General features: G+C 43.8%; 1 protein-coding gene across 3 annotated transcripts in view; it reads left to right on the forward strand.

The window, feature by feature from the left end:
• kiaa1549lb (KIAA1549-like b) overlaps positions 1-15,703 on the forward strand; it is a 181,105-nt gene that overhangs the window by 103,455 nt on the left and 61,947 nt on the right. For all 3 annotated transcript variants that reach the window (XM_082182860.1, XM_082182861.1, XM_082182859.1), the window contains one exon: positions 14,212-14,342. In XM_082182860.1, the coding sequence (XP_082038986.1) occupies positions 14,212-14,342 (131 nt within the window). The remainder of the gene's footprint in view (positions 1-14,211; positions 14,343-15,703) is intronic.

Genomic DNA, 15,703 nt, shown 5'->3' on the forward strand with positions numbered 1-15,703 from the left:
AAAGTTTAATTATATTTTTTTATACCAATAAGTCTCACGTGATATGTCAGTAATGTTAATGAATTTGTAGTATACTTAGTATGAAATGCATTTATTTTAAATACATTTTGGTATTGGTTCATGAACTTTTGTTTTTAAAGTTTGAATGATTTTTTTCACATTAATATTCATTATATGATAAGAATAAGATTTGTTTCATTTTACTGACTGTATTACAGGATAAAGAATGAATGCAGCCTTGTTTTACCTATCAGTCAGTCACGTGCTACGTTACGTCAGAAGTGATCTGACGAATTGGGATCTTGCCTGAGATCGGCGGACTGTTGTCGAGTGTAAACTAAACAAGCCAATGCACATTGCCGTGCGAGATTTGCATCTCGCGCTCCTCCCCGCAGCATGGGTATAAATATGGAAGCAGATGCAACGCACATTCAGCTTTTTGCTTGGAGCTGAGCGGTTCTTCTGCTCCTTGCTCTATCCTGTCATGCAAGAGTGAAGACTTCAAGTGCCTCACGGTAGTTGCCTCATGTGTCTGGGCGTCAATCACGCTGAGGTAGCTTTCATGGATGAGTCATGTGCCCACTGCGGGAAGATTACCATCACGGTGTTGCAGTCGAGACTCGAGTAATCCCCTCGCCTATATCTCGATCTAACTCATCTTCTGAAAGGAAGAGGGCTACTTCGGTGAATAGCCAGGATGACCTGAGGATCACAGTGGGGGCTAACCCACAGAGTCAGTCTCCGTGGACAGGCTGCCTCCGTCCTGCACGCCATGGCTCTCCTGCAAGTGTACCAAGCCAAGGCACTTAAAGAGCTGCACAAGGGTAGTTTTAATCGAGGGCTGATGCAGGAGCTGTGCACAGCGATAGACCTCGCCTCGCGTGCCACGAAAGTCACTGCGCGCTCCCTCGGTCAGACGATGTCCACCTTGGTGGTCCAGGAATGCCATCTCTGGCTGAACTTGATGGATATGAGGGAGTCTGAAAAGTATCGATTCCTCGACTCCCCTATCTCCCAGGCCTGCCTCTTCGGCGACGCAGTTGAGAACTTCACCAAGCAGTTTTCAGCTGCACAGAAGCAGACAGAGGTGATAAGACACATCCTGCCGCTGGCTGCAGCCCCCCGCCTGTTCGTCGCTTAGGGCGCCCCCTTCATCCCTGCATCTCCCTCTGCTCCTGGTCAGCCTTAGCAGCAGCTTACACCCAAGCCACAGCGTGGAGCCGTTCACAGGGAGATGGTGACCGCTTCACTCTCTCCCCGGAGGAGGGTGGGTGAAGAATATTTTGTTTAGTTTTGTTTCTGTTCCCAAACTAAACGAGCAGTTTCCTCTATCTCTGGGTCCCAAGAGGGCGTGGATGGCGGTATGACCCAACTTCAGGACGCTCTGCCTTCCGAGTCGGGTCCCTGCACCCCACTTTGCTGCCCCACTGTCTGTGGTCCCTCTGGTCCGGCTTGTACGGTCTTGGGGGCCTGGGTAGGGCTCCCCAGCCTGTCTCGCTGGCTAATTCGCACCATCAGACGAATGAATGCGATTCACTATGCGATTCAGTTCGGTGGTGACTCCTCCGTCCCCTCTTGCACAGCACCCCCCACAAAATAAACAAACAACAAAACAAAAGTAAAGTGGCAGCCCCTCACGGACAACTGTCGTATATAAACATAACAAAACAACAACAACAAATGTTCCAGGCCTGGGGCCCGTTCTTCGTACGTCGCTAACTCAGTTAGCTGGATTTGATTGTTGGCGATTTGGCATGATCTTGGATTGTTTGGTTCTTCGACGCTCATCCTGGACTTGCTGTCATAGCAACAGGTGCACAATCTTAAACCTGCTCGCGAGCAGGCTTATTTCATGTAAACAGGATTAGATGGCAGCTTTATAAGCGGAGCTGATACGGGAAGTCCAGCGCAGCGCGATAGTGCACTTTCAGAGATATATATTTTTTCTCGTGACTCGTGAGATTGTCGTTTACATTATTAATTTGTTGGAAACGCACATTTATGTTCGACTTGTCGGAGTCTGGCTTTAACTACAGCACAAACTGTTTGCATTGCCCTAAGATTATTTGCGAGTGGCTCTTTCCTTTACACTATTGGAGATGCGGAGAACTTGATGGAAAGTGTCTGTCGTGTCATTCGGAGTTTACCTGGCGCTTTTAGGTTTAAAAAACAGTTTTAGGGGTTTTTTTGTGGCATTTCCAAGCCACTTAAGACCCAATGTTGTAAAGCAGTTTTTTTTAAAGCAGTTTTTTAGGCTATCATCATTTTTTTATGAAGATCATGCAATCATGACCATGCCGATTACAGTATGTGTCACTCAGGCTTCACTAACGTGACTGGTACCATAGACTATAGGTAGACCATAGACTGCCATCAAGGCCTCAATGAAGGGAATTATGTGAACAGAAAGGGGGTTCACAATGTAAATGTGCAGCCCAGTTACTATTGTGATTCTTAATATTCCACATTAGTAATATTATATCAAATAAAAAAAGGCAGTTGACTAAAATCTTCCATATCACAAATGTGAAAGCAAAATGGCCAGGATCTGTGCATGACTTAAGAATTTTCAGAGATTCACATTATGCACATTATTTGAAAGTGGTAAGGAAAGTTCCACAATTAAATATCAAGCTCACTGTATTACATACACTTATGCTGATCCTAACAGAACTGCATTTTTTCATAGGTGATTATGACATGTTCCTGCCTGCAGACAGGTGTTTTATGACCCCATTCCCTGACCCAAACCAGTTACAATGCAGCTCTAGCCAGGACAAGGGCACACAATGAAATGAACTTTGGCTAAAGTGAAGATTTCAGTGTCTGAAAAGTCTGAGGGTTGCACAGCTGACAGGGCCTGTGACATTGTTGCATGTGCCATATTACACAACATTGCACAAAAAAAAAAAAAAACTTTTCATTAAATGTTTAATAAAAGACAAATATGCTTAGTTCCTTGAGTTTTATTTCAATTGTTCTTTGTAAAGAAAAGCCAGTGGTCAAGTGCCTGCAACAAGAGATATTAGACACATGCCTCATGCAACAAATAAAAAGGAAAAGTTGGCTATGCACTGCCCACCTATAGGCCTATGTCTCCTCTGTCTGTGCAGACTCTTCTGTAGGCCTTTCTGTAGATGTGGAATCCTGCAACTTATATTGCAGCCATAAAGCATACAAGTATAAATTAAGTAAAGTTATTTATGCACTTGCAGGTAGGCTAGTTCCTCCATATGACAGTTATCTGACAGGGTTTATTCACTGTCCAGTGCAATGGAAACAAATAGACATTACAAAGTCTTATACTTTCTTTCCTTTGGAAAGTTAGAAAATGTCCACTTACTGCACATATTTCAGCCACCACTTTCTTGGGAACAGATACAAGTGTTGGTGTATTATGTAAAAGTGCACAAAAGAGGAAAACACAATGTCAAACACAATGAACTACACTCGGGAAAAATGTGATCAATAACTCATGGCAAAATATTTTTACATTAACATAAGTTTATCAGTTTTCACTTTCAAGTCAAAGCAATTCATCATTACTCAAGATTTAACAGTTGAAATGACTATACGGCCTTAATTTTTATGCAGCAAAAATAATTTTACAGTGTATGCTACTAAGATCTTTTCTTCTTTTTTTCTCAGCCTTTTTCTTGGTTGTTTTTATAAACAGACAACCATTTATTTAACAGTGCCTTTGTCATGATCCCGGTACTCTCTCCTGTCTCTGTCTCCCCCTTGTGGCTTTTGTTTCTTTGATTCATTCATCTCTCTCTGACACACCCCCACACACACACGCTCGCTCTTCATTCACACACACCACGCCCGGACACACCCACTTACTATTACGCTCATTCTACGCCAGCTGTTTTCCATCATTCTTCTCTTTCCTCAATCTATCTCCTCACCTGCTTCCACTTTCTTCTAATTAGCGTTCCTACTTCTAGTACCCCTTTTCCCATTTTCCTCTGACAGATTATTGTCAATGTTTCTTACGTCACGGAGCTTACCTGCTAGAATCTTGTCTTGTCCTGTCTTGTCCAAGTCCGGTATTGGTACACGTGTTTCTGGAAGCTACGCGCTGTCTGGACTGTTTAATGCTGAAGCTTTTCTCTGCCCAGCTACTCTGCATCTGATGACGAGAGACGGACCCCGAGCCCAGTTTGATTTGATGCTGCTGAATGCTGAGTTGAATGCTGAGTACCTTTGCGGGACTGTTCCTCAGTTGATTTATTAAGAGACTTTGAGTTCATCCTATTTTCTACAACAAGAGACATTCTGTTTGACAGCTACGCAGCCTGCCTAATTTCCATTAAAGAACTGTTGATCTTGAATTGCTTTTGGGTCCTAATTCCTGAACGTGTAACGTGACAGAATAATCTGGCCAGCTATGGACCCAGCAACTGATCATTCCTTCCAGTCAGCGGTGGAATTCCAGGGAGCCATGCTGGGCCGCCAATAGGACGAGCTGTCCACTACTCGTCGAGCAGTCGAATCCTTGGCGAGTCAGCTGTCGGATCTCTCGGAGCAGGTCCACGATCTTCGCTCGGAGCCTCACCCTCGCTTCTCTGGAACCCAAGAACCCAGAATAAACAATCCGCCCTGCTACTCCGGCGACCCTTCAGAATGCCGTTCATTCCTTACTCAATGTGAGGTGGTTTTCACTCTACAGCCGTTTACCTATTCGCTGGACCGTACCCGGATCGCCTACGTTGTTTCTCTTCTCACCGGGAGGGCTCGTGAATGGGGAACGGCGGTCTGGAACGCCGACTCGGATTGCACCAGTTGTTACTCGACATTCAAGGAGGAGATGACTCGAGTGTTTGATCGTTCTTCACATGGCGTTGAAGCCTCCCGCCTGCTCTCATCCCTCCGTCAAGGCAAACGGTCAGTTCCAGATTTTTCCATAGAGTTTCGTACGCTCGCCACTACCTGCGGATGGAATGAGCCAGCGCTCGTTGCTCGATTCATTGAGGGGCTTAACACAGACATCAAGGACGAGATCCTCTCCCGTGAGATGCCGACCCATCTTGACTCTCTCATTGACCAAGCCATCCGCATAGATAAACGTTTCGAGCTTCGGCGTCGAGCACGCGGCATGGAGAGGACTCTGCTCGCCTCACCCTCTGTCTCTTCTATCACTCCTTCTGTCAGCTCGGCTCCCGAACCCATGCAGTTGGGAGGAATTCGCATCACTACGGCTGAACGAGAGCGTCGCATCATTAACAGACTCTGCCTTTACTGCGGATCTGCCGGTCATTTCGCAGCATCATGCAAGTTAAAAGCCAACGCTCGTCAGTAAGGAGAGGGCTTCTGGCGAGCACTACTGCTTTTGTCCCTCCGCCAAGTTCACGCACTACCTTCCCTGCCACTCTCCAATGGTCGGGATCCTCGGTTACCTGTCGAGCCCTAATCGATTCGGGAGCGGAGGCAAGTTTTTTGGATGAGACCTGGGCCATTGAACAGGGCATTCCTTTAGTTAATTTGAATGACTGTACGCCTGTTTTTGCCCTCGACGGAAGCGAGCTGGAAAGAGTCAGCCGCGCTACCATTCCGGTGAGTCTCACGATTTCTGGAAATCACAGAGAGACAATTACCTTTTTTATTTTTCATTCGCCCTACACTCCTGTTGTTTTGGGCCATCCTTGGCTCGTGGAACACAATCCACATATTGACTGGGGCAAGGGGTCCATTCTCTCGTGGAAGTTATCTTGTCATGTGAAGTGTTTAGTGTCTGCTGTTCCTCCTGTCTCTTCTGTTTCTGTGTTTCAGGAGGATCCAGGGGATTTGTCTGGAGTCCCGGAGGAGTACCTGGATCTGCGGGCGGTCTTTAGTCGTTCACGGGCCGCTTCTCTCCCTCCCCATCGCCCGTATGACTGTTGTATTGATCTCCTCCCTGGCACGACCCCGCCGCGGGGCAGACTATTTTCGTTGTCCGCACCAGAGCGCGAAGCCCTGGAGAAATACCTCTCTGAGTCTCTTGCCGCGGGAACTATTGTTCCGTCCTCCTCCCCCGCTGGCGCAGGTTTCTTTTTCGTGAAAAAGAAAGACGGCTCTTTGCGCCCTTGTATAGATTATCGTGGGCTCAATGACATAACGGTCAAAAACCGCTACCCTCTTCCCCTTGTGTCATCGGCGTTCGAGATCCTTCAGGGCGCAAAGGTTTTCACGAAACTAGATCTGCGTAACGCGTATCATTTGGTGCGTATAAGAGAGGGGGATGAGTGGAAGACCGCGTTTAATACCCCCCTCGGGCACTTTGAATATAAGGTTCTTCCGTTCGGCCTCGTCAACGCTCCCTCAGTTTTTCAAGCCCTGGTCAACGACGTTTTAAGAGATATGTTAAACATCTTTGTTTTTGTCTATATTGATGACATATTAATCTTCTCCCCATCTCTCCAGGTTCACGTACAGCACGTACGCCGTGTACTCCAACGGTTGTTGGAGAATCGTCTTTTTGTAAAGGCCGAGAAGTGTACCTTTCATGCCCAGTCTGTCACGTTTTTAGGATCGGTCATTTCTGCTGACGGGGTCAGCATGGACCTTGCCAAGGTTCGTGCTGTCACTGATTGGCCGGTTCCCGACTCACGAGTCGCCCTACAGCGTTTCCTGGGTTTTGCAAATTTTTATCGAAGATTTATCCGCAACTTTAGCCAGGTCGCCGCCCCCCTTACCGCACTCACGTCGGTCAAGTCATGTTTTGAATGGACGCACTCAGCCCAGTCCGCTTTTGATCGTTTAAAATCCTTGTTTACGTCAGCTCCCATTCTTGCGACCCCCGATCCCTCCAAGCAATTTATCGTGGAGGTTGATGCATCAGAGGTGGGCGTTGGAGCCATTCTTTCACAACGTTCATCCACTGATGATAAGATTCACCCGTGCGCATTCTATTCTCACCGTCTCTCTCCGTCCGAGCGAAACTATGACGTTGGTAATCGTGAGCTTCTAGCCATCCGATTGGCCTTGGGGGAATGGCGTCATTGGCTCGAGGGTTCCCCTGTCCCATTCATTGTCTGGACCGATCATAAAAACCTCGAGTACATTCGATCTGCTAAACGACTTAATGCTCGTCAGGCACGTTGGTCCCTATTCTTCGATCGTTTTGATTTTTCCATTTCGTATCGCCCTGGCTCTAAGAACGTTAAGCCCGACGCCCTCTCACGCCAATTCGATTCCCCCGAGGGAACCCCTGTTAGGGAAGAGATCCTCCCACAGGGTTGTATCGTTGGCTCCTCCATCTGGGGAATCGAACGTATGGTTAAACGAGCTCTTTCTCGGGTTATCATTCCTCGCCAATGCCCACAAGACCTACTCTTTGTTCCTGTCTCCACTCGTTTAGCCGTCATGCAATGGGGTCACTCCTCCAAGCTGTTTGCCCATCCTGGAGTCAGGGGTACCATTGCAGTAATCCGTCAGAAATTCTGGTGGCCTACCCGCGAGCGCGATATTCGTCGATTTGTGGCCGCCTGTTCTATTTGTGCTCAGACCAAGCCTAGTAATTCGCCACCTGCTGGTCTGCTTAGACCCTTACCCATTCCTTCTCGCCCGTGGTCGCACATCGCGTTGGATTTCATTACTGGACTGCCGGTGTCCAGAGACAACACTGTAATTCTCACTGTCATAGACCGCTTTTCAAAAGCAGCTCACTTCATTCCACTTCCCAAGCTTCCGTCCGCTAAAGAGACCGCTCAAGTTGTCGTGAATCATGTTTTCAAAATTCACGGACTCCCCTCGGATGTCGTGTCCGATCGTGGACCTCAATTTGCGTCATTGTTCTGGAAGGAATTTTGCCGTCAGATCGGTGCCTCACCCAGTCTGTCCTCTGGTTTTCACCCGCAGACTAACGGTCAGGCCGAGCGCGCTAATCAGGTTATTGGTCGTATTCTCCGCAGTCTCGCGTTCCGTAACCCCTCCTCATGGGCAGACCAACTCCCATGGGCAGAGTATGCTTACAATTCTTCTCCGTCCTCCGCCACTGGCTTGTCTCCCTTCCACAGCTGTCTTGGATACCAACCGCCTCTATTTCCTTCCCAAGAAACCGAAACCAATGTCCCGTCCGTCGAGGCGTTTATTCAGCGTTGTAAGAAGACCTGGAGAAGGGTGAGGTCTGCACTATGTCATACTCGTTCTCGCACTCGTCGTGCTGCTAATCGTCGTCGTACTAAGAGCCCTAGATACACCTGCGGACAAAAGGTATGGCTCTCCACTCTTAACCTTCCGTTACGATCTCCTTCCCGCAAGTTGGCCCCTAAATTCATTGGGCCATATTCTATCTCCAAGATCATCAGTCCTGTCGCGGTTAAGCTTAGATTGCCCCCCAACCTCCGGCGCATCCATCCAGTGTTTCATGTCTCGTGCATCAAGCCCGTCGTCCGCGCCCCCCCTCGCCAGGTTTCCCCTCCTATTCATGTTGATGGAGGTCCTGTCTATCGCGTACATAAATTACTTGATGTCCGACCACGGGGTCGTGGCCACCAGTACCTCGTCGACTGGGAGGGATACGGGCCTGAGGAGAGGAGCTGGATCCCCTCCCGGAACGTCTTGGACCGCTCGCTGATTGAGGACTTCTACCGCGCTCGCCAGTCTCAATCCTCGGGAGCGCCAGGAGGCGCTCGTTGAGGAGGGAGTACTGTCATGATCCCGGTATTCTCTCCTGTCTCTGTCTCCCCCTTGTGGCTTTTGTTTCTTTGATTCATTCATCTCTCTCTGACACACCCACACACACACACGCTCGCTCTTCATTCACACACACCACGCCCGGACACACCCACTTACTATTACGCTCATTCTACGCCAGCTGTTTTCCATCATTCTTCTCTTTCCTCAATCTATCTCCTCACCTGCTTCCACTTTCTTCTAATTAGCGTTCCTACTTCTAGTACCCCTTTTCCCATTTTCCTCTGCCAGATTATTGTCAATGTTTCTTACGTCACGGAGCTTACCTGCTAGAATCTTGTCTTGTCCTGTCTTGTCCAAGTCCGGTATTGGTACACGTGTTTCTGGAAGCTACGCGCTGTCTGGACTGTTTAATGCTGAAGCTTTTCTCTGCCCAGCTACTCTGCATCTGATGACGAGAGACGGACCCCGAGCCCAGTTTGATTTGATGCTGCTGAATGCTGAGTTGAATGCTGAGTACCTTTGCGGGACTGTTCCTCAGTTGATTTATTAAGAGACTTTGAGTTCATCCTATTTTCTACAACAAGAGACATTCTGTTTGACAGCTACGCAGCCTGCCTAATTTCCATTAAAGAACTGTTGATCTTGAAGTGCTTTTGGGTCCTAATTCCTGAACGTGTAACGTGACAGCCTTTTATAAAAGAGACTATAATATAGGCTAACTAAAAATTACCATTATGTAGAATATTTTTGTACTTCACTTTTATTTGTTCCCATGTTCTAGTGTGGTGACTCTGACATTACAATGAACAAAGTAATTATGCAATTATTAAAATACAAATATATAGGCTAATAAGTGATAAAAACATCTAACATGGCCCCATCTAACGGATTTAAATTGTCTGCTACTTTTTGCCAGCCCTCTCGCCTGGCTTTTGCAGACTTTGAGGTGTTCGCTGGCGTTTTAATTAAACATTAAAATTCAGAATAAACTTCGACTATTAGTTCTTGCTCTGCTGAGGAGAAAAACTGAGCGCGCTCTTTGGCCACGCTGAACAGCCAATAGCAGCGTTGCTGATCAATGTTTCTACTATCGATACATATCCCCTTTTCAACCAGCGCATGAACGCGCAATTATCTCACTAACTCAATCCAGCTATACTAATCATAACCGGCAGGTGTGTTCGAAGAACCTAATTAGCCAGATCATGATTACCACGATGATATCATCTTGGATGTCTCATTAGATCTCGGATGTTTCAAGCAACGTACGAAGAACGGGCCCCAGGCCCTCTCTCGTCCTTGACTGTTGTCAATAATTTAATCCTTCTGGAGCTCCTTCGCGGTGAGCAGGTGTCGTTCATTAAAACTCACGCCACCGTGCCCCAACCTGCTTGCCACACTTGCCATGGATGACACGCCAGAGCCCACCGCTTATTCTGTGCCCGATCCTGCCGCAAATGAAGAGCCAGCGATTAACAGAGGCCACATTCCTAGTCCTAAGTCGTCGGTTCAGCCTAGTCCCAAGTGGTCTTCGTCTTTGCTGTTTCCACCCAGTCCCAAGTCATCTTTGTTTCTGATGGTTCAGTCCAGTTCCAAGTCATCTCAGTCTCTGCTTATTCTGCCCAGTTCCAAGTCACCTTCATTGCCATTGCCTCTGCCCAGCCCCAAGTCTCTTTTATTATGAATGGCCCGGCCCGGCCCAGCCCGGCCCGGCCCAGCCCAGCCCAGCCCAGCTCTGTCATCCCTCTGGCTCCACCTTGGTCAATCGTTGCTCTGGCTCCGCCTCAGACTTTCTGAGTCTCCAGCTGCACCTTGACCCACCGACCATCTGCAATGTCACGTTATCTTGTTCTATTTAGTTTCTAGTCATAGTTTTCTTTTTCATAGTATTTGCCTGTGTTCTTGTTCATTCATTTATTTCTGATTAGTCACACACCTTTACCCTGTTTCTGTTTATGACTATCCTCTGTGTATTTAAGCCTTCTGGTTTCTTAGTTATTTGTCTTACATTAGTGTTATAGTATATGTGCTTTGTTCTCACTCTCTGTTATTATTAATTATTGTGTTTTGATCAAATAAATGTAACCTTGGTGAGCATAAGAGACGTCTTTCAAAAACATTAAAAACAATTATTCCAAACTTTTGACATGAGTGTCTCTAAAGGACACACTATAGTAGCTATTTCTCCAATTTCAATAGTTAGGCTTTTTTGAAATACTCAATCATCACAAAGTTAAGTAAGAGGACAGAGAGTGAAGGAAGCATGAAAAGAAATGCTTCTTTTTAAATTGTTTTATTCTGCGATCTCTATAAAACCAACACAAAATAGGATAAGCATATACTCACAGCAATAAGATTATTTTATTCAAAATGTCTGTACTGACCATACAGCTATGTGCATATTAATAGTCTGTAAGTTGAAGTCTGATCCCTCAACAACCTTTCTGTCATGTTGGTTGAAGCAGAGGAGGAAGCAGGATCCATGTCCAGTAGTCTTTATTAAATAAACTCACAACAACTCAGACTAACATAGTACAACATTAAGAACTGACAAAGACTGAACTAGACACAGGGCTTAAATACACAAACAAACCGGAGAGCTAACAAGATAAGACGAGACACACCTGGGGCCCGTTCTTCGTACGTCGCTAACTCAGTTAGCTGGATTTGATTGTTGACGATTTGGCATGATCTTGGATTGTTTGGTTCTTCGACGCTCATCCTGGACTTGCTGTCATAGCAACAGGTGCGCAAACTTGAACCTGCTCGGGTGCAGGCTTATTTCATGTAAACAGGATTAGATGGCAGCTTTATAAGCGGAGCTGATACGGGAAGTCCAGCGCAGCGCGATAGTGCACTTTCTGAGATTGAATTTTTTTTCTCGTGACTCGTGAGATTGTCGTTTACATTATTAATTTGTTGGAAACGCACATTATTTTCGACTTGTCGGAGTCGGGCTTTAACTACAGCACAAACTGTTTGCATTGCCCTATGATTATTTGCGAGTGGCTCTTTCCTTTACACTATTGGAGCAGAGAACTTGATGGAAAGTGCTGTCTGTCGTGTCATTCGGAGTTTACCTGGCGCTAAACCTGGCGGTTTAAAAAACAGTTTTAGGTTTTTAAGACCCAATGTTGTAAAGCAGTTTTTTTAAAGCAGTTTTTTTTTTTTTTTTTTTTTTTTTTTTTGGCTATCATTTTTTATGAAGATCATGCAATCATGACCATGCCGATTACAGTATGTCACTCAGGCTTCACTAATGTGATTGGTACCATAGACTATAGGCTTCCATAGACTGCCATCAAGGCCTCAATGAAGGGGATTATGTGAACAGAAAGGGGGTTCACAATGTAAATGTGCAGCCCAGTTACTATTGGGAGTCTTAATATTCCAGATTAATAATATTATATCAAATAAAAAAAGTCAGTTGACTAAAATCTTCCATATCACAAATGTGAAAGCAAAATGGCCAGGATCTGTGCATGACTTAAGAATTTTCAGAGATTCACATTTATGCACATTATTTGAAAGTGGTAAGAAAAGTTCCACAATTAAATATCAAGCTCACTGCACTTATGCTGATCCTAACAGAACTGCATTTCTTCATAGGTGATTATGACATGTTCCTGCCAGCAGACAGGTGTTTTATGACCCCATTCCCTGACCCAAACCAGTTACAATGCAGTAGCCAGGACAAGGGCACACAATGAAATGAACTTTGGCTAACTAAAGGGAAGATTTCAGTGTCTGATAAGACTGAGGTTTGCACACCTGACAGGGCCTGTGACATTGCTGCATGTGCCATATTACACAACATTGCCAAAAAAAAAAAAGGACATTACAAAGTCTTATACTTTCTTTCCTTTGGAAAGTTATAAAAAAAATGTCCACTTACTGCACATATTTCAGCCACCAATTTCTTGGGAACAGATACAAGTGTTGGTGTATTATGTAAAAGTGCACAAAAGAGGAAAACACAATGTCATTATATGAACTACACTCTGGAAAAATATTTTTACATTAATATAAGTTTATTAGTTTTCACTTTCACAAGTCAAAGCAATTCATCATTACTCAAGATTTAACAGTTGAAATGACTATACGGCCTTAATTTAATGCAGCAAAAATTATTTTACAGTGTAGGCTACTAAGATCTTTTCTTCTTTTTTTTTTTTTTGCTCAGCCTTTTTCTTGGTTGCTTTTATAAACAGCCAACCATTTATTTAACAGTGTCTTTTATAAAAGAGACTATAATATAACAAAAAAATTACCATTATGTAGAATATTTTTGTACTTCACTTTTGTTTGTTCCCATGTTCTAGTGTGGTGAGTAATTATGCAATTATTCAAATACAAAAATATAGGCTAATAAGTGATAAAAAACATCTAACATGGCCACTTCTAACGGATTTAAATTGTCTGCTACTTTTTGCCAGCCCTCTCTCCTGGCTTTTGCAGACTTTGAGGTGTTCCCTGGCGTTTTGCATTAAAACATTAAAATTCCGAATAAACTTCGACTATTAGTTCTTGCTCTGCTGCGGAGAAAAACTGAGCGCGCTCTTTGGCCACGCTGAGCAGCCAATAGCAGCGTTGCTGATCAATGTTTCTACTATCGATACATGTCCCCTTTTAACCCAGCGCATGAACGCGCAATTATCTCGGATAACTCAATCCAGCGATACTAATCCTATCCGGATTCGAAGAGGTTCGAAGAACCGAGTTAGCCAGATCATGATTAGCACGATGATATTATCTTGGATGTGTCATTTGATCTCGGATGTAATAAGCAACGTACGAAGAACGAGCCCCTGAACAGAACTAACTAATCAATATGTAATCATAGAAACAAACAGGCAGGGGCGGAGGAAGACTAAACTGAACTAATAAACAGATAACCAGACACCAACAAGAACAGAAATAAAAAAATAAATGCCAATGTTACACTTTCTCCATTTTCACTAAATACATAGATACATACATACCATCAACTGGCTATAAAATAAGGCTTTTCTAGTACTATAGCATTTCCTTAATATATTACAGCATGCAATATGTCATTATTTGTATTTTTTTATGATTCTAAAATATAAAAACGAAATATATTAAGAAGTCTGTGGAATCTTCAAAATCAAAACATCAACACTATACTATTCATATAGTTCAAGCTTTAGCACAGCTACTAAAGCTACTGTTCTTTTAGCTCTAGTTTTTGATGTCTCCTTGGAAGTATTAAGGTTCTGTCTGACATTTTTCTCAATTTTGTTATTCACAAATTCTTATTCAGTGATAACTTATTTACATTATGTGATGTTTTTTTTTTTTTGTGTGTACATTTTGGGACTTTTTTAGAACAACAAAAATGTTCTATCTTCAAAGTCGAATGGAATGCAAAAACTTTGAAGCTGAATATCTCAAAACCACTCAGAATGTGGCAATAAGTATGTGTGTGTGTGTGTGTGTGTGTGTGTGTTTGATAATGTGTCGTTGCATTTATATGTGTGTGTATGAAATGATGATGCAGACAAAGAAAATGACATTTTACACATGCAAAGACTCACCACTGCTCCTTGTTGCTATGGTTACTTGCAGTAGGTTGCCAAGTGAGGACGGTTCCGTCATCAGCAGCGAATCGGTGAAGGAGGTCTCGGGAAAGGGCTTGAGTGTGCAAAAAGCCACAACACAGCAGAAACTCACAAAGGAAGATACGAAAAAGAGTAATGGTGAGAAATGCCTCCACTGTTTCAGTTTGTTTTGCACTTGTGCTGTTAGGCCACAAGCCATCTGTTAAATTACAGTTTTTTATTTATTTTGTTTTTATGTCCTGATCTTGTGAAGAAAATAGTCACTCTTAAAAAAAACCGATAGTGAGCTGCCTCCATAAATATTTGAAAGGAGGTGTGTTCTTGATTTGAAATGGCAGGACTCCAAAAGGTATGAATAATTAGGCTCCAAAAAGACCTACTTTTGGTAGGTATTGTATCCACTGTGAAGAGTTCAATCCCACATTGCATTGCAAGCTCTTTGGATAGAATAAATCCATGATGGTAAGCAAAGCGAACAAATGTTAATTATATATATATATATATATATATATATATATATATATATATATATATATATATATATATATATATATATATATATATATATATATATAAATGGTGGGGCAAAATATTCATCCACTTGAAGACAGCTTTATGTAAACTTAAACCTATTCTAGACTATTTTTAGTCGTAAATTGAGTTTTTTTATATAAAAATGTACCTTATAACTTTGGCTGGAAGGTAGGCTATGTAATGGGCATACCAAAAGGGGCAGCAGGTGCCCGCCACTGCCCTCCCAAGTTCAGCAGCACCCCACGTATTTCCAAAGTAAATCTATGGTAAAAAATGAAAATGTAGCATTCCCCAATTGAGAGCCTTTGAGGCAAATTCATTCTGCCCAGCCAGATTTTATGGTACTTTTGTGAACCTTCCATACAATCACCCACATCAGCAACATATGTATATCAGTCTGCGTCAGTTCAGCAATTAGTAAGTCAGATTGTGGATACATCTGTTCTTCTTTTATCATGGGCAGAGTTTGTTTACATTTACATTTATTCATTTAGCTGACACTTTTATCCAAAGCGACTTACAATTGCTATATATGTCAGAGGTCGCACGCCTCTGGAGCAACTAGGGGTTAAGTGTCTTGCTTGGGGACACATTGGTGTCTCACAGTGGATTCGAACCCGGGTCTCTCACACCAAAGGCATGTGTCTTATCCATTGCGCCACCACCACCCCCCCAGTATGTATGTAGTAGTCTACCAAATTAGTGAAAGTATAAATCCTTTAGTTTAAACTGTTATGTGAATAACCTGTTAATCTTTCTGTTGTGTTTGTTCTGAGAGTTGACATGACTTTCTTTTCCTCTCCTGAATTCTTCAACAATGCAACACTTTATTAATGATTATAAATAAAACATTATATACTACATTAAGGTAATTCTAAGATAACATTTTACCTGTGTGAACAAAGTCTGTCAATCAATATTAGATCGCCACCGCACCACTGTGTCACGCTTTGGCTGACGAAGCA

The sequence above is a fragment of the Leuciscus leuciscus genome, assembly GCF_965113295.1.
Source record: "Leuciscus leuciscus genome assembly, chromosome: 10".
NCBI classification, from domain to species: Eukaryota; Metazoa; Chordata; class Actinopteri; order Cypriniformes; family Leuciscidae; genus Leuciscus; species Leuciscus leuciscus.